The sequence below is a fragment of the Agelaius tricolor genome, unplaced genomic scaffold (genome assembly GCF_023055355.1).
Source record: "Agelaius tricolor isolate 1412-34295 unplaced genomic scaffold, bAgeTri1.0.p SCAF_30, whole genome shotgun sequence".
Classification (NCBI taxonomy): Eukaryota; Metazoa; Chordata; class Aves; order Passeriformes; family Icteridae; genus Agelaius; species Agelaius tricolor.
In genome coordinates, this window is record NW_027269290.1 from 3,816,706 (window position 1) to 3,844,488 (window position 27,783).

Here is a 27,783-nt window from a genome sequence, read left to right on the forward strand (position 1 = left end):
CGGAGAGACGGGACGGGGCGCGGCTGGGGCGGGGTCTCCTTCTGAGTGACGGCCGCGTGAACCAACGGGAAACGGCTCCGGGCACTCCGGGGCGGGGAGGAGGCGGGGTCACCGCTTGAGTGATGGCTACATCCGCCAATGGGAGGTGGTTCCGTGCGCGCCGGGAGCGTCCTGCGGGAGCGGGGCCGGGAGCGGGCCGAGGCCGCGGTGAGACGGAGCGAGGGGCGGCAGGACCGGGCGGGGGTTACGCCGGGAGGGCGAGCGGGTGGCCCGGGGGTTGGGGCTTCCCGCAGTCGCGGCCGGGCTCGGAGCTGCGGGCCCCGAAGGTTCCCCGCGTCCCGGCTGCGGACAGGCGGGCAGCGGCCGGTGCAGCATCTTGCCCGTGTCTGCCGAGCCGAAGGAAGCAGGTGCTGCTCCAGCTGCCTGGAGGAGACGCCGCTCCCGGGGGAGCCGGGCTTGGGGTGGGTTCGTGTCCCCCACTCGTGCAGATGCCTGAGGGGGAGGGTGCCGGAGGAACCCAGCCGGGGGTGTCCGGTGGTGGGCACAGGCGGGCGGGCCCCGCTGGCCGTCGGGGAGCGCTTCTCCCGTGAGGGCGATGGAGCGCGGGCTGCCCGGAGCTGCTGCTGCTGCTGCAGGGGCTGCCCGCGGGGATGGCCAAAACCATCGAGCAGGGCACCGACAGCAGAACTGGCAGCTTTCTCTCCTTGGGAATGTGGTTTCAGGAAATGGAATTGTCTCGAGGCTTTGCATGGAAAACGTGTAGTGTGCTCTCTGGATTTCAGGGCTGGAAAAAGAGTCAGGGGCTCCCTGTCACACCTGCCGAGGGTCACACCTGCCGAGGGTCCCTCCCACTACCCCATTCTGTGTTTCTGTACCGAGCTGTACACACTGCTGGGCTGTGCTGGGTTAGGGCTCGCTGGCTATTTGTGCTTGTTGCACTGAGGTGAGTGGGGCTGGATGTGTTCAGAGCTCCTTGGCACGCTGGACCAGTCTCCCCTTGCCTTCCCAGCTCGCTGTATACACACAGCCCTCTGCTCCAGTGACACGGCCTGGCTGTGACAGAGCCCAGGCACTGCTGGAGCAATTCCCCCTCGCAGCTGGGGCTGGCATCAGTGAGTGATGGAAGGAAGGTAGAAGAGAAGTTGCAGGAAAACCAGCCCCTGGAAATGTGTATTTGAGCACTGGTGGCTGGAGGATCTGACCTGGATGTGACCTTGAGTCCTAGTGCTGTCCATTGCTGCTTGGCAAAATTTTACTCTCAGTCTTCCAGTTGTAATAATCTGATATGGGTATGACTCAGTGGGCAGCTCTGGAACACATAATCTGAATGGTGTCTGAGAGGTTTTCTGGTGCTGCCTTAGTCTGCACCCTTTGAACCTCCTGGAGCAGCTGCCTGGGTGCTGCTGAGACATTCCCAAGGGAATGAGTGGTTGGTTGTGGCCTCACACAGCCTGTCTGGGGTGGCCCATGTAAAGCCACACAGGCTTTGTGACTTTCCTTTGGAACCTCACCTCTGATGGTGGCACCAAGGAAGTGCTCCAGGATAAGTTGTGATTGATTTTTAACTCCATGCCCAGCTTGTGCCTCATTTCTGGTGTGCAGCTGCAACACTCCTGGGGCTGGCAGCCAGCCCGGGGTGTAGGGGCTGAGTCAACTGCTGTTGTCAGTATTGCTACCCTGGGCATTCAGATCCTGTGAGTCAGGTCAAAAACCCACGACTTTAAAAATAGTACATTGTGGGTTCTGACCATGTGCACCCTGGTGTAGCAGCCTTCAGTGCTTACATGCTGGAAGTGGTCTGGTTTGGGGGTATTTTTATATCTTGAGGAAAAAGTTGCTTTCAGGAAGTTGAATTTCATCACTTTAGAAAAGGACAGTCAGTAGAAAAGTCTCAGCACTCGTGAGGGTCAGAGTTAACCTCCTTTTGCTGTGTAATTGGGATTAGCAGCACATTTTCTGTGGCCATGGATCTAATGGGGCAGAACTGCTCCTCAGCAGGAGATGCAGCAGCATGGAAGGAGTTAATACCTCGTGGTTAGAGTAGCTTTGTATCGAGATGGAAATGACTAAGCACTCTGCATTCCTGGAGAGTTACTTATTTTGATATAAAATCTGCTTGTTTGGTACTGCCCATGTCTTTGAGGCATCAGCATGGCAGAGCTGTTCAGAGGAGCATTCAGAGTTCTTCTGGAGAGAAACAGGATGGGAGTAGCTGAGAGCTCTGGAAGGGGTCCTTTCCCTCCAGAAATGAGCTGCCAGCTTCCCTAGGTTCCACAAGACCAGAAACTGCTTTTTATTTGGCTGCTAACACAGGAGGAGGCTTGGTGACAAAGGCTTGGGGTGGTTTAGGACTGCACAGCTTTCACAAAAGGACTGAGATTGCCTCAGAGCTGCACGAGCTGGTCCAGGCAGTGTTTGTGTTCCCAGGACAAGGTAAGGTGCTGTGTCAGTGCCTCTGCTGCAGGGTGCTCGGGGTGCTGGGGGGGGACTGGCCTCAGCACTAGGCAGGGATTTATTCTGGAACAGCAGAACTGGCAGCTTTCTCTCCTTGGGAATGTGGTTTCAGGAAATGGAATTGTCTCGAGGCTTTGCATGGAAAATGTGTAGTGTGCTCTCTGGATTTCAGGGCTGGAAAAAGAGTCAGGGCTACCTGTCATGTGCTGGGAACGTGCCTTATTCTTCTGCTTTGGGAGCTTCCAAACAGCCTGGATCAGAGAGGCAGTGTTTTGGCAGAAATGGGTGGTGTTTTGTCTAGAAATTATGTAATTTTCCCCTAAACTGCTGCTTCTGGTGAAATAATTCAGTATTCTTAACTACACTGATCTCCTCTAAGTTCTGCTGCAGTAAGGATGATAAATTTGGCTTCTCTGGAAACACTGGGAAGCACACTGGGGCCACTGAAGGAGTTTGGAAGGGGAGGTCAGGATGGAAGCAGTCACAAGCCTGGTTATTCTGTGACAGCAATGATTTGTACAGTGCTTGATTCAAGTGCTGGCTGCCTGACCCAGGTGGTCTCTGCCAGCTCTGTGTCCTTGAACTGTGTTTTAGCCTGTCCTGGACTGCATTGAAGAGTTACTTAACTTGGATCACACCACCCCAGTGTGCTCTTTCTTCACCAAAGCTCAGCCTCTGCCCTTGCCTGGGCTCACGTGATGAGCTGAGATCAAATGCCTGGTTCTTGATAGCAAGCCTGGGCAGGTGAAAAGCTGCATTCCTCCCTTCCTTGGATGGATATTTTGGAAGAGACAGTCCAAGGGAGCAGCACTGAGCAGGGAGAGCTTTAGGCTTGTGCTCAGCTGTCTGTGGGTCCCATTCCTGCATGTCCAAAGCCAGGGTGGATGGTGTGACCGTGTTCACAGGGGTCTGAGGATGAGGGAAGAGATGAGGATCTGACTCCATGTTTCAGAAGGCTTGATTTATTATTTTATGATATATATTACATTAAAACTATACTAAAAGAATAGAAAAAAGGATTTCATCAGAAGGTTAGCTAAGAATAGAATAGGAAAGAATGATAGCAAAGGCTTGTGGCTCAGACTCTCTGTCCAAGCCAGCTGACTGTGATTGGCCATTAATTAGAAACAACCAACATGGGCTAATCAAAGATTTACCTATTGCATTCCACTGCAGCAGATAACCATTGTTTACATTTTGTTTTGAGGCTTCTCAGCTTCTCAAGAGGAAAAATCCCAAGGAAAGGATTTTTCATAAAAGATGTCTGTGACAGGATGGGGCTTGGAGCAACCTGGGACAGTGGAAGGTGTCCCTGCCATGGCAGGGGGTGGAAGGAGATGAGCTTTGAGGTTCCTTCCAGTCCAACCCAACCCATTCTGGGATTCTGGAGTTCCATGTGCTGGCCAAGGCTGAGCTTCTCCTCCTCCTCAGCTCCTGGGTGTGCCTTACCATGGGAGCAGGGAGCTGGGCAGTGGGAGAGGGCAGGAGCATCAGGCCTTGACTTCAGCCATGGCTTGAGATGAGGAAGCAGAAATGGATCTGTCTGTCTGTCTGTGTGTCTGAGGAAGCAGCAGCACAGGCAGTTTTTGTTGCAGCCCTCCCAACGTGAGCTGTGGCAGGAAGGATGTGGGGTGGGCTGGCAGCCAGCAGAGCTGCCCAGCTTGGGCACAGCAAGGGTGGACCCACCTGGAAAGCTGTGCAGGGCTGCTCAGCCTCCTGTGAGCAGTCATTTGTCCTCATGGATGGTGGAGGGTGTCAGGGAAGGGTTCTTCCCCCAGAGGGTGCTGGCACTGCCCAGGCTCCCCAGGGAATGGGCACGGCCCTGAGGCTGCCAGAGCTGCAGGAGTGTCCTGTGCAGGGCCAGGAGGAATTGGACAGGATGATCCTTGTGGTTCCCTTCCAGGGCTGTTCCATGATTCTCTGCCAGGCTGCTCCCAGAGGAGCTCCCACTGGGCACAGTGCTCTTGGAATCAGCAGCTGTGGGCACAGGCTGTGAGTGAAGGTGCTGGACTGGGTCAGATAAACCCCTGCTCCACACCATGGGATCCTTCAGGTTCTGCTCCCTGTGCCACTCCTGATTCCAGCAATGCTGGGTTTGAAGGTTTGGAGGGCCCTGGAGGATCCTGGTGTGAAGCTGGGCTGCTGGGGAGGCTGTTTGAGCCCTGTCCCCCCTGGCTGTCCCTTTGCCTGGGTCCTGAGAGTGTCCTGGGGCTGCAGCAGCTGAGTGGCACAGCAGAGGAAAGCTGCTTTCCTGTCTGCTAATCAGGGCTGTGCAGACACACACGGAGGAAGGATGGCTCTGCTCTGGCTCAGGATGTTTTGGCAACAATGCCTATTTATAGGAGAGGGCAGGGGCCCCTTGCTGCTGTGGGAAGAGGGTCTCCAGTGGCTGCAGAAGCACTGAGGACAGGCTGGAATGCTGATGAGGGACAGAGGGCTGATGATGGAGCAAATATCCCCAGCTTGGGGCTTACCCAGATTGTCCAAGTTTATCCCATTCACTGCTGAGTGGGAGAGTTACCAGCAGCTGTCTGGGACAATGGGCTGAGCCATTCCAGCCTGCAGGAACCAACACTGTGGAGATAGGGAGCTGCTTCCCACACCAACTGTGCTGCTTTGGCAGAGGGGGAGAGTGCAGCAGAGCCAAGGCTTGGTGCCATGTGTGCCCAAACCATCTCTGAACTGCCTGGGAGCCCTGGGATGTCCTTGACCAGTGAGCTTTCTCACTAGTGCTATCAAGGAGATCTGCCAAGGCCAGTTCTTTGCTTTTAATTGCACTGCAGATGCCTCTGCCAAGCAGATCAGCAGCTCCAGGGATAGCCCTGAGCCCTGGCATTTGAGGTGTGGTCCCAGCAGTGGGCAGGGTGTGGGTCTGCTGTGCTGGGGGCTCTCCACACCCAGCCTGGAGAGTGGGACACGACCCCTTGCCAGGCAGGTTTGAGCTCCTGTGCCTCCCAGCGTGGTTTGCTGCCCATCCCTGGCTCTGCCCACTCTGCCAGGCTCTGGTGACTCAGTGCTGGCCGGGTGTGGTGGCACTGCCTGTGGAGGACACGTGCCCAGGATGGCAGTGGCAGCTGGGGCAGAGGTTTGGTGGCACTCTGGCCCCTGGTCCCACCTGGAGCAGGTCTGGCTGCTTTCTGCAGGGATCCTCTGCTTTTGTGCATGTGTGGAGTTCTGCTGTTTCCCTGCCTTTTGCAGGGAGACTTCTTGGTGCCAGGGAGATGTTACCAGAGGCAGAGTGGCCCCTGGCCTGAGCTGAGCACTTCTCACCTACTGCAAAGGGAGGTTGTTAAATACAGCTGGAGGGTTGGAACTTCTGAAATGGGCTAATTGCCCAGAGAATGGGAGGAATGAGTCTTGGTAGAGCCTATGGGCTGCTGTCCTCTGTCCAGGATGGGTTTGCACCTCTGCTGGCAAAAGGGCTCCAAGGCTGAGTGTTCACAGGGATCCAAGGAAGAGGGAAGAGATGAGGATGTGACTCCATGTCTCAGAAGGCTTGATTTATTATTTTATTATATATATTATATCAAAACTATACTAAAAGAATAGAAGAAAGGATTTCATCAGAAGGCTGGCTAAGAATAGAAAAAGAAGGAATGATAACAAAGGCTTGTGGCTGGGACAGAGAGTCTGAGCCAGCTGACTGTGATTGGCCATTAATTAGAAACAACCAACATGGGCTAATCAAAGATCCACCCATTGCATTCCACAGCAGCAGATAATTATTGTTTACATTTTGTTCTTGAGGCCTCTCAGCTTCTCAGGAGAAGAAATCTTAAGGAAAGCATTTTTCAGAAAATATCCCAGCTACAGCTGAGGATTCCACACATGAGATGTCTGTACTGAGGCCATGCTGGACCTGCTGGCTCTGTACAGCCACCCCAGTTCTCCCTGGTGGTTTCACCTGCATTCCTTGCTGGATTATCTGGAGGATGTGTGCTGTATCCCCTGGATCCCACATGTGGGAAGTCTCAAAGAGCACAGCTCCTGTTTGTGCAGGCTCTGCTTGGCTAGGAGAAGCCAGAGTGTTTCTTTAGCATTCCTTCTCTGCTGATCTAAACATGGGGTGATTTTTCACTTGAAGATGAAAACTCCCTTGTTTCTTCTGCCTTTTGAAACTCCACAGCCTGGGCACCACTGCCCTCCAGTCTCTTGGATGGCAAATTTAGGTCGGGTGTTGGCAAACAGAGCACCAGGCAGGTTTTCACTTGTGTTGTGGAGCAAGAGAGCACTTCTGGGAGGAGGATGCACTCTTCCCCAGCCAGCACAGCTCTTCTCATGCTGTGTGAAGCAGCAGCTCCTCTCTGGAGAGGCAGATGTGGTTCCTTTTTGCTGGTGCCTCGTGTCCTGCTGTGTCTCTGCTGAGTGGGGAGCTCAGGTGCCACAGGGATTTATCTCTACTGCCTGAGCATCAGGAGGAGCTGCTCTCCTGCAGGAGGGCTGGCTGAGATCCACACTGCTGTGTTCCTCTGCCATTAAATAATTTCCTTCAGTTTGCATGCCTGGGATCCCTCAGGGTGTTTTGTGCCTGCTGTGTTTGTTTTTGGAGCCGGTGAAGCCTCAGCTCCCTTTCCATGTGTGCACAAACAGACCCTGTGGGGAGGGAGCTCTGGAAGCCTGTCCTGAGCACGTGCTGGATGGGATTTGGGGAGGAATGTTCTGCAGCAATTGCCAGGGAGCAGCTGGGACTTTGGGGTGGGGAGCATGGCTGAGGTGCTGTCACCCCAAAGAGCCTGGGGCTGGATTTCAGGGAAGATGCACGGAGCTGCTGGAAGGGGTATCAGGGACACACAAAGGTGATACAGAAATTCCATCATCAGAAAGCATGAAAAAGCACTTTATTATTAGAAATCCACAGTTCTTATAGAAATAATGGTGGACCTAAGACCTGATTGGCCTTTAGGAATCTTCTCTCACCTATTGGTCAAGAAGGGAAAACTCCTTCTTGTAAACTTCTTTGACAAACAGAGATTGCCTGCCAGGTGCAGAGATTGAGATAAGAATTGTTTTAATTCTTTCTCTGAGCTTTCTCACGTCTTCCCAGGAAAATCCTGGGAGAGCTCTGTCTCTCTCTGCTCAGAGGATGTTTTCACCATTTTTCCCATTTTTCTGATTTTTCTCCCCAGGAAGTGACATCTACACAGTGCAGGTGGAGGAGCTGGGTTCAGGCTGGTTTTGGGATCAATTTGGGGTGATTTCCAATCCAATTTTCCTCATTTTTTCCACCGTTTTTAACCCAATTTTCATATTTTTCCCCATTTTTATGATTTTTCTCCTCAGGAAGTGCCATCTACACGGTGAAGGTGGAGGAGCTGGGTTTGGGGTCCATTTTCTCCATTTCTAACCCCGTTTTCTCCATTTTTAGACCATTTCTTCACCGATTTTCACCGTTTTTCCCCTAATTTTCACCGTTTTTTCCCAAATTTCCACCATTTTCCCCCAAATTTTGTGATTACCACAGGGTGCAGCTGCAGCTGATGGCTCTTGTGTTTTACCCACAGGTCGGAGCAGCCAGCCCGGACTCTGTGACACCGCCGGGCCACTTGGGAGCGTGCTGCCAGCTTTGATGTGTGCAGGACACAGCAGGACGTGGCCAGGGCTGGGCATGGGCTGTGTGTGAGCCCCCTGGCACTGCCATGCACCCCGTGGGGGCTGGGGACAGCAGCTTCACCCGTGGGGCCGTGCAGAGCCAGACCCTGTCCCGCAGCCACTGCCGCAACATCAAGCAGAAGATCTCGCAGTGGGAGGGCAGGACAAGGGGCTGCCCCAGCAAGGACAGGCAGCAGCTCAAGGACTTTGGAGTCAAGTATGATCCCAGCTGCAATGCACTACCCAAAGTGAAGGCAGAATGCACAGAGAATGGCAGAAGGGCTGGGGCTAAAGATCCCAAGAGCCTGGGGTTGGATTTCAGGGAAGATGCACGGAGATGCTGTGGTGGCCCAGCTTCCCCAGCCAAGGAGAAAGGAGAGGGGCAAACAGGTTTCCTGAGCCCAGGGGTGACACTGCCCCCAGGGAACTTCTATACCTCACAAGCTCTTTGGAGGAGAGCAGATCCCCCCCTGCCTGGCAGAGCCTCTCCTGTTGCCTTGGACCTCCAGAGGAAGCGAGGCAGCTCTGGCTCCACGGAAAGAGAACTTCAAATCAAAGGAGTGGACGCTCTCTGCAGGGCAGAGAGGAGCTTGAGGAACATTTACTCTGAGGTTGAGGGGCAAGAGGAGGAGGAGGCAGCTCCTGATCCACCCCCCAAACCCCGCAGGACTTTCCGCTACCTGGCAGAGAAGGGTGCTGGGGGTCGTAGAGCTGCCAGTGCCACCAGGGAAGGTCCCCTGCAAAAACAGTGTGGAAAGGACTTGGTGTCATCCTCCAACAACCCTGAGAAGAAAATAGCCAGCAGGAGGATCAGAGGGAGAGCCCAGAGGTACATAGTTCATCTCTCATGTCTGAAATATTTATTTAAATTACTTTCTAGGTGGGTTTAAGCAGCTTGCTTGGCATGATGTCCTTGTGGAGTGCTGCTAGTGATGATGCCTCTTTTCATGGGGAAGGGATGTTCCTGGGTGAAAGTATCCTGCTTTTGCTGCTGACAGTCTTGCAAAGAAGGCTCCAGGTTCCAAACAGAAGCCCACACCTTAGAGCAGAGTGGAGTGACCCAAGGGAGAGATCTGCCTGCTCCCTGCCTGCTCCCTGCCTGCTCCCTGCCTGCTCCCTGCCTGCTCCCTGCCTGCTGCTTGCCTCAGCTGCACTTTAGGGATGGCAGAGTAGCTTTCTCTTGGGGCACTGTGGCTGCTGAGTGTTTGGTTTTTCTGGCAGTGAAAGTTTCTCTTGTTACTTTAGGCTGGAGGCTGTGGGTACTGCTCTTGCAGTAGGTTTGGCTGGTTTTCCCTCTTTCCCATACCCTTCTGAGGTGGCTTGATGCAAATCCTGCTCAGAGGTGAGCTGCCTGTGCTAGGCTGGTGTGCAGAGATGTGGCTTGAGGTTCTGAAACCTTCCACTGTGGCAAAGTGTGCAACAACAACCCAGATTTTATGATTGTGATGGGCTAAATCCCTGCCAGCTCTTCTGTCACCTCAGTGCCCTGATTTCAAAATAGTGGCCAAGTGGATGGAAATGCCAACCCACAAATGCATGAGCACCTTGAGCATGAGTAGGAGAGGCCAGTAGGAAGCAGTGCCCTGGTTCTGAGCTGCTGCAAGTCTGCAAAACATGGTTTGGGTTCTTGCCTCTGACAGGATGGGGCTGGCCATGCCTGCTTGGAGTGTGCTTGGCCATGGAGCCTCCTGCTCCCTTTCTTACTTAATTACTCTCCCAGAGTAAGTGAGCAGGACTCACTTGGTGTGCTGGCTTTGACTGGGATAATTTTCTTCTTGGCATCTTGTGTGCTGCTGTGTTTGGGGGTTGTGATGAAAATGTTGGTAACATAGCAGTGTGTGAGCTGTGCTCATGCAGAGCTGGGAGGGGACACAGCGGGGACAGCTGATCCCAAGGATGTTCCAGACCCTGTGATGTTCTGCTCAGCAGTAAAAACTGGGGAAGAAGCAGAAAGGGGGGAAATTTGGAGTTTGTGTTCCCAAGTCACTGTTATGCATGATGGAGCCCCTGGACATGGCTCAGCACCGAGGGAAATGGGGAATGAATCCCTTGTTTTGTTTTCCTTGCTTGTGCAGCTTTTGCTTTACCTTCCAAACCGTCTTCATCTTGACCCATTTTCTCTCTTTACCCTTTGATTCTCTCCCCCATCCCATGGGCTGGGAGTGAGGGGCTGAGCTGCTGCCTGGGCTTAGACCTCAACCCTTGGAAATGCGAGCCCAGAGTGGAGTATCCTATGCTGGGTGGTCCCAGGGAGGGCCACACTGTGTTTGGACTGCAGACAGCAGCTCCAGCAGGTGCCTTTAGAAGAAATCACCCTGGTTTTCCTCTAGGAAATCTTTTGAGTTTGAGGACATCCAGGGCTTCCGCAAGCGGCCGGCGGGCGGCGGCTCCCACAGGCCCCGGGAGGAGAGCAATGGCACTGCAGGATCCAGGCTGCTCTGCACTCAGTCTGAAGACAACATCTACGAGGACATTATCTGTATGTGCCTGGGCTTCTGGGGTGTCCTCACTGTGGGTAAGGGTGGAAGTTGTGCTGGGGAGGGAGGAGTGAGGGTGAGGATGTGTTGAGGCCCTTTCCGGCTCTGGGGTTTTTAAGGTCTTCCCCATCTGGGGTTCTTTGTTGGTGTTGGTGACATCTGCACGTGAACAGCCTGATTTCAGATGTCATTGGAGGTCACTGGAGTTGGCCTGTGCTAAAGTGATTTCTTTATTAGCCCTTGGAATGCTTTGCTTGAGTGTTGCACAGAGATCGTGTGAACACTGCCAAAATGAGCTGCTTTGCAATAGAGCTGCTTGCTCTGCAGGGGAAGAAGTGTTTTGTTCTGCTGAGTCCCTGTGCAGTTTGCCAAGCTGATGGCAGTGGGTTAGAAGGATGTGGTGGGAACCTCATCCAACTTCAAACAGGTCTCACAGGCCCTGTTATTGGCACACTCTCCCCTCTTATATCCCTGGCTGAAATTACAGGGCTTTGTCTCCTTCCATAAACCCCCATCCAATGCATTTTCCAGGTCCTACAAAAGAACACCCTTATGAAGATATCAGAGCACTGCCCTTGCCCCTGTGGAAGGTCCCATCTGTCTGGAAGCTGCCCCCTCCCCAGAGCATCAGAGGGGCTCCCAAGGTAGGGTGGGGGATTAAAGGGTCAGAACTATTCAGAACCATTCCCACAAGAGCCCTCGTTTGTGCTCAGCCTCACATTCCACTCTGCAAGTCATTGGTTTGCCTTATTGTTCTGTAGCTTATTATGAATGTAAATAATGTATAATGTAAATAATGAACAGCCATGGCAGCTGATTGAGCTGCTAAGGAGCAACAGAGTAGGAACAAGAAAGATTTGGTGAGATGCTTGAGCGGGGAGGTGGGATGGAGAGCTTGGTAGAGCAGATTTACCAGCTGTAATGTGACTCCTCTGCCTGTGACCTTGGACCAAAGCTGCATCTCATGCTTCACTATCTCTCTCATGCTTCACTATCTCTTCTGTTCTGTTTTCCAGCTTCCCCCAAAACCTCCCTTCCTCAGCCGTAAGTCACTGGAGCTGAAGCCCTCCCAGACAAATTTCCAAGGGAAGGTGGGCAGGGAGACCTCCCTGCCTGTCACTCTGTCTGAGTGGAAGCTGTTCCGAGCAGTGGAGGCTGCCAGCAGGAGAAAGAACCTGCCCTGGGTGAGATTCAAATGTAAAACTTCACTTCTTGCCTGGCATTTCAAGCTTTTGCTGCTTTCCAAGTGCTTTGTGAGTGGCCACAGAGCTGTGGGCCAGGCAGGTGATTGCTGCTTGGCACTGCTGCTCCAGCCATTCCCTCTCCAAGTGCCAGGGCTGGTGTTTGGGGGTCTGAGTGCCAGTTGCAGCTGGGACAGTGCTGGTTTTGTTGGTCAGGAATCACAGTGGTGTTTTTGTGGGCAGACAGAGTGCTCAGTGTTGGCCTGGAGGTCAGGGCTGTGTGTGAGCACAAGCCCTTCCTCGTGCTTTGTCACCTAAGCCTTGTTCCCAGTGTTTCCATGGAGTGTTGGTGCTGGCTTTGTGCTCTTGGAGAGCTCCAGGGGCAGCTCTGTAATGCTGTGTGCACGTGTCCCTGCTCCCAGTGCCTTCCTTCCCAGGCTGATCCTGGTGTTGCACTGCAGCCCCTGAGCTGTGGGAGAGCTGTGGGGCCCTTGGTTACTTGGAATGTTGGCCAGGAGTTCTGGACTGGCACCAGGAACAGCTGTTTCACAGTTTAAGGGTGCAGAGGAGCTCTCAGGGATAAGAGCATTTCACAAAGCCCTCATCCAGCTGTCCCTTCTGGCCTCTCCCTCCTGCCTGGCTGCAAAGACAATTGTGCTGCTGAGGCCAGAGGGGTGAGGAAGGCTTTTAATCCACCTTCACATAGAGAACTGTTCGGTTTGGTGCCTTGGGAAGGTTTCTGGATCCTCCTGTTGGTTACAAGCTCACATCCCTCTGTGACAAGAGGCACCATGTGCTGTAGAAGGGCAGCTGCAGCTGCCACTGTGGTGGCACTTGGTGCATGGGACTCAAATTCCAGTTGTGGTAGTGAGAAGGGCTTATTTTTGCTGTGGTAAAACCATTTCACTTCAGCAGATCTTTATTTCATCTGAAAATCACGTGTATTTGCTCAGATTGCACAAGACTGTGAGGTAGAGTTGGACAGCTGCAAAGGACTTTTCAAACCTTTAAAGTGCTTTGGAGTATCAAGTAACTTCTGTCTGTGTTTTTAAACAAATTCTAGGTCTGGAAAATCAGGAAGGAGATGGCAAGATTATAAAAATGCTGTGATGGAGAGTATCTCTCATTTGGAGAGGGGAAAATAAAATGTTCTCCTAAAGCAAACCTATTCCAAAAATCTGGTAACAATTTACATGCAGGAAGAGCACTTTACTCTCTTTGCTCACGAGGAATTGAGCCAAGATTGTTTGAAAGGTTGAGAAAAGGAATGGGGTCTAAAAAGACAAAACCTTTTGCCTAAGAAACACATGGCTGCCTTAAACACACCCAGGGTGGTGACTCAGCTGCACAAAAATCAGGACAGAAATGAAGATCTCCTAGGTAAGGCTGGGTAAAAAGGGAAAGAAGGCAGGTTTGGCAGGAGGAGCAGTGCTCTCTGCAGTGGGGCTGTTTGTTCCCTCAGTGCTGAGGCAGAAAATGAGGAGAAATCCATTGAAAAAGCAGAACCTAAGCCTGGATTGCTGAGCTGGGGATTAAACACTTGAGCTGAACAAACAGGTTCTCTTTAATATATTTCTTTTTATGCTGTATTTGTGATGACAAATGGCTGGGCCCCACCCTCCTGTGTTCAGTTTAATGAATTCTTGAGGCAGGAATGAACTTGACCTGCTCCCTGCATTTAGGGTAAATCCCTCTTGCCATGAAGCCGCCTTTGATGTGGGGAGTCAGGAGCCCCTGGGGCAGTGGCAGGTGAGGGGAAAGCACAGAGCAGGCAGTGACAGGGACACAGAAAGTGACAGGACTTTGGCTCTCAGGCTGCTGTGGCCAGTGGAAGGAGGATTGCCAGCACCACTGCAGAGTGTTAAGGTGCTGACCCTTCTTTCATGTCTGTGCTTAGTCTGCACTGGGCTGTGCTTTTACCCAGCTGTTTTCTTCCACTGTACCAAGTGGGTGGTCCTGCAGCACAGACCCATTTTTCTGTCCTACTGTCTGTCTTCATTTGTGCAAAATCACAGAATGGTTTGGGTGGAAAGGCCCTTAAATTGCTCCTCATTCCACCCCCTGCCATGGCCATGGGCACCTTCCAGTAGAGCAGGGTACTCTGAGTCCATCATCCTCTCATTCCAGCAAACACCTGGAGCAGGGCTTGTGCTTGGAGCAGCCTCCCTTGTGCTTTAGGAGACTTGAGCTGACATCAACCACAGCAGCAAACCCAAAACCCAACCCCCAAGCTACAGTGAGAGAGCTCTGCTTTTTCTGGCCTTGGAAGGAGTTGGGGAGCCTGTTCTGAGTCCTCTGTGCTGCAGGGTTTGAGATGTTCTTGCAGGTGCCTTTGCATAGAAGATGGAGATCTGATGCCAGACAGTTTGTCACTTCTATTTGGGAAGGCAAGTGTGACAGTTTGCAGAGTGCTTGTACAGTCTGGTGTCAGCTTTGAGCTGTGCTGACAGGGATCTCTCTCTTGCAGCAGAAATCTGTGCTCATTCTTTATGCAGTGAGCTGGGTTAGAAGGAACCTCTGAGCCAGGGTTCCTGCAGGGTTTGGGCAGCTTTCCCCAGGTCCTGGGTGGTGGCTGTTGGGCTGCCCTCCTGTTGGCACCTGGAGCCTTCTCTGGACCCCCACATTAACCTCTCCTTCTGCTTTGCTTTTCAGCTGGTGCTAAAAATACAGGAGATCTTTGATTCCAAGCGTGGAAAGAAGAAGGTGAAGCTGCTCAGTCCTGCTGGGAGAGAAACAGCTCCAGTGAAAGGTACTGGGGTCTCCAGCACCACTGTCTGTGCTCTGAACACCTTGAGGGGCACAATTCCCCTGCCCCTGGCCTGGCACCACCACCTCATGCTGACACAGCAGTGCAAACCCCACACTTGTGGCTGGAATTGAGCTTTCAGCTCAAGGGACACCTGCCTAACCCAAGTTTAACTAACACTGTCACAAGGGGAGGATTCTGAGCCTGGGTTAAAAGTGCTTTTTCAAAAAAGCAGATTAAAGCAAAAATTCCTCAAAAAACCACCTATCATGAGAGCTACCAGTGACTCCTGCACTCATTATCTGTGTGCCTTGTTCTGACTGTGTAGGGTCTTTATTTATATTTATAGTAGGGTCTTTATTTATAGTTAGAGGGGTTTTATCTATAGTTATTCTGTTCAGCAGCTCTGTTAAGTTTTCTAGCAGCTCAACCAACCAGCTGGTTTGTGTTCTGTGCCCATGTTCAGCTGACCTGAAGGCACCACTGCCTTGATATCAGCTCTGCCTTGATATCAGCTCTGCTTTTTGCAGTTTGCTGTTGTAACACATTTTCCAGCTGTCCTTGGCTGGTGCTTTGGGCAGGATTGGTGGGCAGCCCTGAAGGATGTTGATGTGATGAGTCTCAGGTTGTCTCTCTTTCCCAACTTTGGGTGTTGCCCATCTTCCTTCTGCATGGTTAATAAGTGAAAACTGTGTGTGTTTCAGGTGAAACCAGCGGGAACGAAAGCGATACGGAAAATCAGCCCAAAAGTGAGTGAATCACAGGGCTGGTCCTGTCCCACAGCACTGCACCCTTGGCTGAGGCCCTGGTGGGATGAGCTGACGTGTGGAATCTGCTGAGACAGGGCCAGGGAGCCTCTCAGAGGCCACATGGCCAAGTCTGGCAGCTGCTGCTGTGACAAACCAACCTCAGTTTCTGCCCTTTCCCTGAGCCCTTGATGTTTAATGCCACTACTCTGCCAGTCAGCAGAAGCAGAGTCATTTTTGGGCTGGTAGGAGGTTGTTCCTGATCACCTTTGCTGCTGCTGCTTAAATTTATCTCCCTCCTAATTCCTTCCCTTGGTTCTGTTTTCTGTAATGCTGTGAAATGTCCTTTCCTCTGGGGAGAATTCACCTGGGTATTTGTCTGGTTCCAATGTTCTGAGCTGGAGCATAGACTCCACACCTGAAACACCTACTTGGTTTTAGCTTCCATGTGAAGACAGATTAAACAGAAGGATCTGGCACAGCTGTGGGTGCCCCTGGATCCCTGGAATGTCCAAGGCCAGCCTGGGATAGTGGAAGGTGTCCCTGCCATGGCAGGGGGTTGACCTGGATGAGCTTTGAGGTCCCTTCAACCCAAAACATTCAAAGATTCTTAGAATTCTGTGATGCTATTCTATGATTTTATTTTAAGTGTTTCATTTACTTGGAGGGAAACATTCAAAAGGCTTTAACTTAGAATGAAAAGTGAAATTCCATTTTTTTTTGTGTGTGTGAAGGAGAATAGTGGAGAGTGAAGAATCTCAGCAGAAATAGTGAGATTTCTTCAGAAAGATTGAGTCACTGCCTGATGGAAGAGTTGTTTGAGTGTCTAGAATGTGTCACAGTGCCTGGGCCACAGGAATTCCTGACGTCAGAGGGCTGTGCCTGTGCTTGTGAGCCTGTGCTGCCTGTCAGGACAGCCCAGCCTGGGGGTGCCTCTGCCTCTCCTGAGTGCCCCTGGTGTTTGGAGTGGCTCCCTGAGTCCTGGCAGCTCCTGACCTGCATGGAGCAGCTTCACTCCCTGGAACCCTGTTGTGCCACTCTGAGATGTGGAAGAACATCAGGGCAGCAGGAGAAATTTCAGTATCTGTCAGGGGGAATGTGCAGAGCTGCAAATTTGCAGAATTTTGGATTTGCAGGCCAACGCTTCCTGTCTGAATCACAGAATCCTGGAAGTGTTAAGGTTGGGAAAGACCTCTAAGGTCATCAAGTGCAGTCATCGACCCAGCAGCAGCACCGTGCTCACCACTAAACCACATCCTCAAATGCCACATTGTGACCATGCTCACAGGGGTCTGAGGATGAGGGAAGAGATGAGGCTCAGACTCTATGTTTCAGAAGGCTTGATTTATTATTTTATGATATATATTACATTAAAACTATACTAAAAGAATAGAAGCAAGGATTTCATCACAAGGCTGGCTAAGAATAGAAAAAGAAAGAATGAATAACAAAGGTTTGTGGCTCGGACAGAGTCTGAGCCAGCTGGGCTGTGATTGGCCATTAATTAGAAACAACTGCATGAGACAATCACAGATTTACTTGTTGCATTTTACAGCAGCAGATAATTATTGTTTACATTTTGCTTTTGAGGTCTCTTAACTTCTTAGGAGAAAAAATCTTAAGGAAAGGATTTTTCAGAAAACGTCTGTGACACCACATCCAGGCATTTTTTAAACACCTCCAGGGATGGTGACTCCACCACTGCCCTGGGCAGCTTGCTCCAATGACAACAATCATTCCAGTGAAGAAATTGTCCCTAATATCCAATCTAAACCTCCTCCAGTGGAATCTGAGGTTATTTCCTTCCTGCCTGGGGGAAGATCAGCTCTGTGCACAAGGAGCTGACACAGATTTTATATCCCATGGGGAGCATTTGGATGTTGGGCAAATCCACCCATCTCTTTCCCCACTCTGATGGCACTGCTGAGTCCTCTCCTGTGCCCTGTAGGTGTGTGGCAGTGCCAGCTCAGGCTGCTTTGGGGTTTTTTGCTCTCCCCAGGTCGCCACAGGTGCCTGAGGCGCTTGCCCTCCAAGAGGAACCCGCACTACCAGACCTTGGAGAGGGATCTCATCGAGCTCCAGGAGCAGAGGCTCTTCGAGCTCTTCGTGGTGGTGTCCCTGCACAAGAAAGCATCTGAGGTCACCTACACACCACACATCATCCAGCAGTTCCCCAGCAAGGTAGGAGATGTGTGGGAACCTGCCCAGGGAACTGCTCAGCTCTGTTTCCCCTCCTGAACTGCACTGGTCAGGATCTGGGTTTGAGATGTGAGGCACTTTGCTCTGTGACACACCTGATGTGTGGTGTCAGGAGGTTGTTGGATATGTGTCTTGATAATGAGTTTATTGTCTTTTTTGATCTGCTTTTTTCCTACTTAATTCAAATTTGATGAAGTCGTGGGGTATTTGATACCAGCTGAAGGAGAGGAAGGAGTGAAGAGCTCTGTCCTCATCCTGGCAGTCTGTCCTTTACAAACAAGGAGTGAGGCACTGATGGCACACAGGAACTGGAATCCCAGGGCTTTTATGCTTATTTGTACTGTTTTGAAAAAGAATAATTAAAAAATGGCAAAGCTGTTTGTAGAAGCCCCCAAAACCAGGAGAGCTGTGGAAGCTGAAGCTAAACCAAGCCCTTTGAAATAAGTGTTCAGCCCAAATGGGTGGCAAAACCAGTGTGTGAGTGAATTATAGCTCAGTGAACTAAATTGGGAAGCTGAGATGGAGCCTTGGTGTTTGTGTGATACCAGATTGAGATGAATATTCAGTGTCTGGGCTCATACCTGCTGCTTTCCACTGAAAACAGAACAGAGCCAGCAATTCTGGCTGTGCCATCAGAAAGCCAGGGGTGATTGAGGCATCTGCATGTCATCCACACAGAGGAGATGTCACATCCACTCAGGGAGCTTGTGTGGGACCCCAGCAGGTCCCACAGTGTCCCAGTTCCTGCTGCCTAAAGGATTTGTGTGCAAATAACTCCAGTGTCTTAAGTGTGTAAATGCCTTGGGTTGACAAGATGAATAAGGAACTACAGCCAGAAAGAGTGCCCAGTGTTAATTTAGTGGGTAAAACTGAGCACACCCAAATAATACCTGCTAAAATTACAAACTCTGGGGTGTTGGGAGAAAGAAAGGAGTGCAGCAGGTTTGGCTTTTCCCTGGTGCAGCCTCTCAGTCTGTCCATTGCCTTTGGGAAGGGCACTGCAGGGTTCCCCTCCTGCTCTCTACTGGCTTTTATAAAGGCACTGACACACACAAAAATATTTTCTCAGATTTATGTATTTTCTGCTCAAGGGAAAGTGTTTTGGTGAGTGGCTTAGATGGGACAGTGGGTCAGGTTGGGTGTCTCCCTTCTAATATTAGCTTTGCTTCCAAGTCATCTGCTGTCACCCTCTGCTTTGGGCTGTGTGCCCAAGGACATCTAAGCTTTTGTACAACTGTTACTCTGTCAAAATGCTGTTCTGTTTTCCTAACACTTTGTGCTGTCACACTTGGGACACTGGAATAGCCTGGATGTGCTTAAAATCAACTCCATGCAATAAACTTTCCACTTCCCAGGGGCATTTCCTACTTAAATGTGTAAAATTTCCTTACATTTCTTATGGAGCCTCTTATCTGAACACCCTTTTTTGCCCTTTCTGAGCAGTTTTGATCATTGAAAGTGTCCTGGAGTCCTTGAGGGATTTGATTTGAACCCACATGTGATGTGGCTGGAATAGGTGATTTAGGGACACTTTCTGCATTTCAGTTATGAGTAATCTGCACATCAAAAGCTGAGCACATTCCTGTTCCTAATAGTGTTTTCAAATCTTCCAGGGGTAGAACCAAGGCAGGCTGACCCAGCCATCATTTGGGGGCTCATTTCTACATTCATTTTCCAGTTAGCTTAGCCATGCTTGTAGATCATCACTCTGTCCTTGCCAAGCTGGGCCATTTTACAAAGCTCCAATCAGCTGGAGAAATACAAGAGGGAACTGGGAATCTGCTAATGGTCAGAACATATTCTCCTGTACCTGTGCATTAGCTGTGTGATGGATCAGCCTTTGGAAGTGTCAGGAAGATGCTTTCTGTATTTTAAATGCTGCAGCTGTGCATCAGCTTCAGTGACTTCAAATGCATCTGTTACCCCTCCAGCCTGAACATCCCTTCAGACCATCAAAGGATACTGAAGAGAGGCTAAAGGTCATTCCCAAATTCTGCTTTCCAGATCCCAAAGACTGGTTCCCTTCATCAGACCTTAAAAGGTAAAGATTTGGTTTTGAATACTTGTGACTGAGACAGGCAATGCTGAAAGCTTTGGACTGTGCCAGAGGATTTTGCAGTCAGAGCAGGGGAAAAGGGGAAAGGATCCAGGAAATCCCTGTGCTAGGAGGGAGGATGAGGTGTGGAGCTGGGCTAGAGAGCTGCTGCTGCCTTTCCTGTAAGGAGGAAAAATCTGTCCAAGGCCAGCTGCTGGGGCTGGAAGTGCTTCTGCTGCTCCTTGGCTGAGTGGGGAAGCAGCTGGGATGGAGGAGAGCTGGAAAAGCTCAGTGAGAGCAGCTGGGATGGAGGAGAGATGGAAAAGCTCAGTGAGAGGAGCAGGGATGGAGGGGAGATGGAAAAGCTCAGTGAGAGGAGCTGGGAAGGAGGAGAGCTGGAAAAGCTCATGGAGTGCAAGTTTTTACCCTGAACAGATCCCAAAGTCCTTGTAATCATGCTTTGGCCCTTGTCAGCATGACCAGAAGGAGTCTGTGTGCTTTGTCACCTGTCCCCTGGGCTGTGTGGTGAATTTAACCCTGACTCTGCCTTGTTCCCCAGTGAAACCTTTTCCTTCGTGCTGACGGGGGAGGACGGCAGCCGCTGGTTCGGGTACTGCAGGAAGCTCCTGGTGAGCATCTCTGGGAGGCTGGGGGTGCAGGGAGCACTGTCAGGACATGACTCAGGGCTGCTTTCCCACGTGGGTTGCCCATCCTGTGCTGCTGTGGTGGTGCCAGCCCTTGGGATGCAGAGGGAAGGATCACGATGGTGCCCAGAAATAGCAATATGGGCTCTGGGCATGAACCAGCTCCTGGAACTGGGTGTTCCTTGAGAATCTTCATAGTCATAAGTGTAGGGGGGCTGCAGCAGAAGGAGTTCTGCAGATCAGCTGCAGTGTGGGTGCTGGGTTGTTCTTGCCCCCCTGTTCTCAGCAGAGCTGTTGCTGTTGCCTTTCAGCCAGAAGGGAAAGGGAAGCGCCTGCCCGAGGTGTACTGCATCGTGAGCCGCCTGGGCTGCTTCAACCTCTTCTCCAAGGTGAGCTGGCACAGCCTGTTCCTTGAGCCCTGACAGCCTGCAGGCTCCACAGAGTGACTGGATGCTTCTGCCAGGCTTAGTGATTGCAGCTCATCCCAAGAGAGTGGTGCTTCCTCTCTGTCTTTGCTTTGAGCAGGGAAATAAAATCCTGGTGCTGAGCCTTGTCAGCCAAATCCTTCAGCAATTACTGCCAGGAAGGGCCTTCTAATACCTGGTGTTACTGAGGGTGCCCTTTCATCCTCTTCTCCTGTGACTTGGAAATGGAAAATCAGTTTGGGATGGGGTTGGATCTCCCCTGGTTTTTTGTAGCACCATGAGGAGGGGAGATGAGGGGACTGGGAAAAGCTGCTGCAGATAAAGGGCAGGTACTGCAGCAGAGTACAGGGGCAAGCTTTGATGAAAGATGGTTCTGATTGTTTGAGCACAGAGTTTCTAGAACAGCGTTTCAGGGAGGTTTCTTAGTGAGGAGGATGGGTGTTGCTCCTCCTAACTCCTCGAAATAATGACAATTTGATTACTACATACAGGACATTTCCTTCCAGTAGCAGGAGACTGGGGAGTTGTGCTCACAGGAAGCTGTTCCTGTTTGACTGTTCAGATGTTTGAGATGAATTTCACAGGGGTCCCAAGTGAGGTGGGAGAGGGCAGTGGGTCTGTGCTGGAGCCTTCTCCATGGGAATGCTCTGATGGATTCTCCCCTCTGCTCAGCAGCTGTTGTATTTGCTGGGAATGCCCTGATGAAAGCAGGAATGGTGAATCTGACTCCATGTTCTCAGAAGGCTCATTTATTACTTTATAATACTGTTTTATATTAAAGAATACTATACTATACTAAAGAATACAGAAAGGATCCTTACAGAAGGCTAAAAAGATAAGAATGAAAACTCCTGACTCTTTCCAGAGTCTCGACACAGCTCGGAAATGTTATTTCCTTTTGGGAAGGGAAACAAAATCTTGGATTTCAGTGGGGATCAATTGGGCAAGCTTTGGTCCATGTCCCTGCACTTGGTGGCATCCCATGCCTTTTTATAGCTTTCACTTTGGCAAAGATGTTTTTTTTAAGTATCCATGCCATGTCCCTCATATCTTCCCCTCAAAGTTGTGTCTTCCTCCTTGATTTCTTTCCCTGCTTTTGCAACATCTGTGAGGTTAGTTTGGCATGTTTTGGTCCTTTGCACTGCACCTCATGTAATCCTGGTCCACTTTGTTGTAGTAACTAAATCTTCCAATTTTCTGGAGATTTTCTGTCCTGATTGGCCAAAGAGTCAAAACAATTCACATGAAACCAACGACACAATCACCTGTGGGTAAACAATCTCCAAACACATTCCAAAGGAGCAAAACACAGCAGAAGCAAATCAGATAATTATTGTTTTCCTTTTCTCTGAGGATTCTCAGCTTCCCAGGAGAAAAATCCCGGGCAAAGAGATTTTTACAGAGAATATGAATGCTAATGGTTGGATATTAGAAAAAAGTTTTTTAGTGAAAGAGTGACAAAGTTCTGGAATGGCCCTGCTGCCCCTGGCTCTGTGTCCAGGCCATGTGAGGAGGGGCAGCACTGACAGAAGCAGAGGACACAGCCTCAAGCTGCACCAAGGGAAATTTAGGTTGGTTTTGGATTTGCAGGGATCCCTATGGCAGGGAGGGGAATGATGGTTCTGACTCCATGTTCTCAGAAGGCTAATTTATTATTTTATGATACTATATTATGTTAAAGAATACTAAACTAAACTATGCTAAAGAATACAGAAAGGATACTTACAGAAGGCTAAAAAATAATAATGAAAACTCCTGACTCTTTCCAGAGTCTTGACACAGCTTGGCCCTGATTGGCCAAAGATTCAAAACAATTCACATGAAACCAATGAAACAATCACCTGTGGGTAAACAATCTCCAAACACATTCCAAAGGAGCAAAACACAGCAGAAGCAAATCAGATAATTATTGGTTCCTTTGTCTCTGAGGCTTCTCAGCTTCCCAGGAGAAAAATCCCAGGCAAAGGGATTTTTCCAGAGAATGTGAATGCCCCAAGCAGCAGCAGTGACCCGAGGGAGGCTCTGTGTGTTTCCCTGCAGATCCTGGATGAGGTGGAGAAGAGGAGGGAGATGTCCCCAGCCCTGGTTCACCCCTTCATGCGCAGCGTGATGGAGGCGCCGTTCCCCGCCCCAGGTCGCACCATCACCGTCAGGAGCTTCCTGCCAGGAGCAGGAGATGAGGTAACACAGGTCAGGCTGAGCTGCCTGCTCTCTCTGGGACACAGAGGCTCTTTGCAAACTGCACAGTGGTGCCTGGAAATCATTAGTGTGAAGAAAACATCCTGGAGTTGGAAGGGAGGCTGTCCCTTCCAATGTTTTGGAATTGGATGTGTTTGCTGTGGAATCATCTGCCATGGAAGTGATTCCCTGCTTCTTAATGAGTGCTTCTGTGCAGCACTCTTCTGTGCTGCCCCTTGCCCATTGAGTCCAACTCCTGGCACCCCAAAATCCCACCCTGTGCATTCCTGAGAGTGGTGTCCAAACAGTCCTGGCAGCCTCAGGGCTGTGCCCATTCCCTGGGGAGCCTGGGCAGTGCCCAGCACCCTCTGGGTCAGAACCTTTCCCTGATACCCAACCTAAACTCCCCTGGCACAGCTCCAGCCCTTCCCTGGGTCCTGTCCCTGGTGTGAAGAAAAAATTCTGGAGTTGGAAGGGAGGCTGTCCCAGAGATGTGTTTGCTGTGGAATCATCTGCCATGGAAGTGATTCCCTGCTTCTTAATGAAGAGCTCCTGTGCAGCACTCTTCTGTGCAGCCCCAGCTGTCTGGGTCATGGGATTCTCTGTAAAATCATGGATTCAGAGAATATCCTGAGCTGGAAGGGACCCACATGGATCACTGAGTCCAACTTCTGGCACCCCAACAGTCCCACCCTGTGCATTCCTGAGAGTGGTGTCCAAACTCTCCTGGCAGCCTCAGGGCTGTGCCCATTCCCTGGGGAGCCTGGGCAGTGCCCAGCACCCTCTGGAGGAAGAACCTTTCCCAACCTGAACTCCTGGCACAGCTCCAGCCCTTTCCTGGGTCCTGTCCCTCGTGCTGCCCCTCAGGAGGAGCTGCTGAGCTCTGCCTCAGGCTGATCCCTGCTCTGGGCTGCTCCCCAGCTCTGCCCATGTCTGTGTGCTCCAGGTGATGGAGCTGTGCCGCCCCTTGGACTCCAGGCTGGAGCACGTGGACTTTGAGTGCCTCTTGCAGTGTCTGAGTGTGTCCCACACCATCCGGGTGTTTGCCTCTCTCCTGCTGGAAAGGAGGGTCATCTTTGTGGCTGACAACTTAAGGTAAAGATGAGTCTGAGTGGCTCTTGCTGAGGGAGGCTGTCACTGGATGTTATTGTTTCTTCTGTGTTTGGACCTGTCCCATGTCCAAGCTTGTCTAGTTTTGCAGTTAAGTTCCATTTGAAAACCTTCTGCACTCCCCACACAGCATGTGCATGCCTAGAATTTGGATTATGCTGTTTACACAAGAGGAGATAAGGGGATGTTTCCTCTTTAGCTTGGCTTGATGGTGGTTTTAGCTCCCCTTAACTGAGTGCATGGGGCCTCTGCTGATGCACAGACAGTACACAAGTGACACCTGCCCTGAAGGAGACACTGACCACCTTTCCTGTGCTTCTCCCACCTCTCCAGCACTCTGTCTAAATGTGGGCACGCTGCAGTGGCAACTCTTTACCCCTTCACCTGGCAGCACACCTACATCCCTGTCCTGCCAGCTTCCATGATCGACATCGTGTGCTCTCCGACCCCATTCCTCATTGGCATCCTCTCCTGCTCCCTGCCACAGCTCTGGGACCTGCCCATAGAGGAGGTGAGGATATGTGAGACACAGACAGTGCCAGTGGGATGAGGTTGACCTCTCTGGAATAATCTCTGCATTCTGTCTGAGTATAAACTCTCAAAGTTCTCTGAGCCGCTTGGTGAATTTGCCAGATAAATGTCAGGATGTTCCAGCATTGTCAAAAATAAATAATATTCACTGTTCTCAGAGGCTGCACCCATGCAAAACTTGTGTTTTGTGTGTGACAGTCCTATTATAAAACATCCTGCATCTAAGAAAACAAATTAAAACCTGGTTTTTTTTTTCATACAGCAACATACCTGGTTATGAGTCAGTGTGTTTTCTGTCTCCCCAGGTTCTGATTGTTGATCTTTGTGCTGACAAGTTCTTGCAAGAGGTGAGTGGAGCTTGTGGGTTTATGCCAGGAAAAGACACTGATGAAAAAAAATAATAAAAAGAAATCAGGAGAAGCTGGTGTTCATATGGAGACTCCAGTGGCTGAAGAAATACCTTGTAATCCTTTTGAACTGACAGAGGAGGGAACAGGCTCACAAATCCTTGTTTCAAGGTTGTGGTTGCATGAGGTGGAGAGCTCTGCAAAGCCAAAGATGCTGCTTATCTGAGCTGAATTTAAAAACTCCTACTTGGTTTCTTATGGGGAAGGGGATCCCTAAGATTCTCTGCTGCTTTTTGTCTGTCTCTCCCTGTTCTGTACAGCACTTCCTCCTCTCTCATCCAGCTGGGGGGTGTTTGTTGCTTTGGGTTCTTGTTTTTCCCAGGAGTGACAGTCTAGGGAACAAATGATCACAGTTCACTTGGGCTTCTCTGCTGAACATCCCCAAAAGTGCTTCTGCATCCTGACACAAGTTGCTATAAAAATGCTGGGGATTTCATTACTAGCTCAGGATATTTGCTTCTCCTTTTCCTTGCCTCACTGTTCTGTTTTGCATTGCAGCCTGCAACTGGAGAAAGGTATTAAAGGAATGGGGGATTTTTTAAACCATATTATTGAGACCTGTCATATTTTCTCAACAGACTTTTGTTGTTTTTGTGTGTTTTACTGGTGAATTAAGCCTGAGTCTGTGTGGTGGCCAGTTGTGTGTGTGATTCTAATAAAATCTACTTGGGGCATGCTGAGCAAATGTGTTTAATTTCTGTGGCTGCAAGATAAATATATTGTCTGCCTTAAGATATATCACAGAATAACTCCTCTCTAACTGCTTTAGGCATGATAGAAATATTTCTAATCTACCCCCTGGTTCTCCTGCTGATGGGAATAACACAAAAATCCTTCCTTGGCTGTTTCTGTCTGTAGGTATCAGATGAGGATGAGATCCTGCCCCACAAACTGCAGGCTGCACTTGTACAAATCCTGGAAGAACGGAGTGAAATCCTGTCACACGAGCAGAGCGACACACAAGGTACTTTCTGTGGAAAAATTTCTGTGGAAAAATGTTTTCCATTAGTAGATCTCTACCATGGAGTTGATAAAAATGAGCAAATTGAACCAAATGCTAAGAAGTGACATTTTAGCTGTTTCTCTGTGGTCTTGCTGAGAACATCTTGTGAATGTGTGAGAAGTTTGGTGTGCTGACAGTTCCTCTTTTTACAGTTAGTGTGTGCAGAACTGTAGTTTCCTTTAGGCCAACGGCATCAGTTCCTTTATGCTTTGAATTTTATTGTATCCAGTTGAACCCTGGATGCTGAAAATTTTAAACTTTCTGTGCTGAAAGGCACAGACTCACCAGAGAGCATTTGACCTAAGGCTGTGGAGAAGGCTTCCAAAATTGATTAATAGCACTGGGATTATGGGTGTGGAGATGGCTAGAAGTGTGTAATGTCACAGGGTGGAAAATTCAGAGTTTGGGGTTTTAGAATATAGTAACAAAAATGAAACAAGATGGAGGTTTTAGGGCAGAGACAGGTTGTACTTCTTCACCTTCTTCTTCCTTCTTCTCCATGGGTTTGGGTGGTATTTTGTAATTGGACAGAAAAGTCCACACTGCAGATTCTTTGGGATCACTTATTGGGTTAAAAGGGCAAATAATTTAGGTGTGATTTCTTAAAATTGGACAATTCAGCCTTAAAAGACCTGGTAACAAGGGATTGTTGGCCATTTTGTGCTTTGCTAATGAAAAGCTGTGGGACTCACAGTAGTGAGACTGTTTTACTGATAAGAAATAATGAACACCTGAGTCCAAACATGAACTACTGTCTCAAGTGCCTTCAATCCAGACCCAGGGAAGCTGATAAGAGAGTGTCTTAGTTTGGAAAGCCTGGTGCCTGCTAAGGAAGAGGCAGGAGCCTCCCCTGAAATGGAGAATGTAACCCCCCACAAATTGCTATAAATTTTAAATTAAGGGGCTCTCAGGCAAAAAAAATTTCCCGCAGGAATAACAGTTCTTTACTAGGGAAGAAAGTAAAAGGATAAAATAAACAATGCAGTAAACCAAACCAACACTGCCAGAGTCAGAACCCAGCCTGACACCCTGTGGGTCAGGGTGCTGGCAGCAGAACCATTGGAATTGTGGCTCAGCCCTCCTGCAGTGCCAGGGCTGGTTCTGCTGGAGCAGGGATCCTGGAGAAAGGTGCAGTCTCTGCCTCTGAAGATCCAGGGGCAGAGGCAGCTGCTGTTCCTCTGGGCAATGCAGTGCAGAAGCTGTGCTGGTGTTCCAGAATCTCCAGATTCTATCCAGGTAGGAATGCTTGGCTCCTCCCTCTGGGCTCACAGCTCCCAATGGGATGCTGTAGTTCTTATCAGCCATGCAGGGACATTCCATAGCTGTTATCAGCAGATAATAATATTATAATAATAATTATCTGCTAATATTATAATAATAATTATCTCTCCAGAGGGAGGAGTGGTTATGGAAGAGATTAGGAAAACTGCCCACTTGACAAAAGACAACTGCCATACAGATGGCAAACAGAATCCATCTTGACATCTTGCCTTGCAATCTGGGACAGAGAGCAATGACCAAAGTGCCAAATGTCCTCCCCGCAGGTGACACGAGCCTGAACTCCCTGGTGTCGGAGGCTTTTGTGCAGTTCTTTGTGGAGATCGTGGGGCACTACTCTCTGCACATGAGCGTGACGGAGCAGGGCCAGCGCGTGTTCCAGCGCGAGCCCTTCCGCAAGAGCCACGGCTCGCGCACCGTGCGCCACTTCCTGCACTGCTTCATGGAGACCCAGATGTTCGCCGGCTTCATCCAGGACCGCGAGCTCAGCAAGAGCCTGTCCAAAGGTGATGCCTTGTGGAGCCTTCTTGCAGCCTTTTGCTGGGTTTGGGGGTGTCCCCAGCAGGCTGCAGGAGTCCTGGGTAGTGCAGTCCTGTTCGGGACAGGCTGTCTGAGCTCCCAAGCAGTTCTGAGCCGCAGGCGACCTTCCTCAGTGCCTGCCACCCTCCAGCCCCACTGCCTGCCACCCTCCAGCCTCACTCCCTGCCACCACCCAGCCCCACTGCCTGCCACCATCCATCCTCACTGCCTGCCACCCCCCATCCTCACTGCCTGCCACCC

At 50.5% G+C, this 27,783-nt stretch overlaps 1 protein-coding gene across 1 annotated transcript in view; it reads left to right on the plus strand.

Annotated features, from left to right (window-relative positions):
- The first annotated feature begins 138 nt into the window (after nt 1-138).
- Nucleotides 139-27,783, plus strand: part of DENND2C (DENN domain containing 2C) — a 29,742-nt gene continuing 2,097 nt past the window's right edge. The window contains 19 exon segments of the mRNA XM_071449953.1: nt 139-207; nt 7,956-7,994; nt 7,996-8,083; nt 8,086-8,872; nt 10,374-10,522; nt 11,052-11,164; nt 11,537-11,704; nt 14,354-14,450; nt 15,152-15,196; nt 17,193-17,374; nt 19,324-19,433; nt 19,987-20,056; nt 20,383-20,460; nt 22,537-22,677; nt 23,621-23,769; nt 24,118-24,295; nt 24,621-24,662; nt 25,581-25,686; nt 27,270-27,509. Of these exon segments, the coding sequence (XP_071306054.1) occupies nt 139-207; nt 7,956-7,994; nt 7,996-8,083; nt 8,086-8,872; nt 10,374-10,522; nt 11,052-11,164; nt 11,537-11,704; nt 14,354-14,450; nt 15,152-15,196; nt 17,193-17,374; nt 19,324-19,433; nt 19,987-20,056; nt 20,383-20,460; nt 22,537-22,677; nt 23,621-23,769; nt 24,118-24,295; nt 24,621-24,662; nt 25,581-25,686; nt 27,270-27,509 (2,851 nt within the window).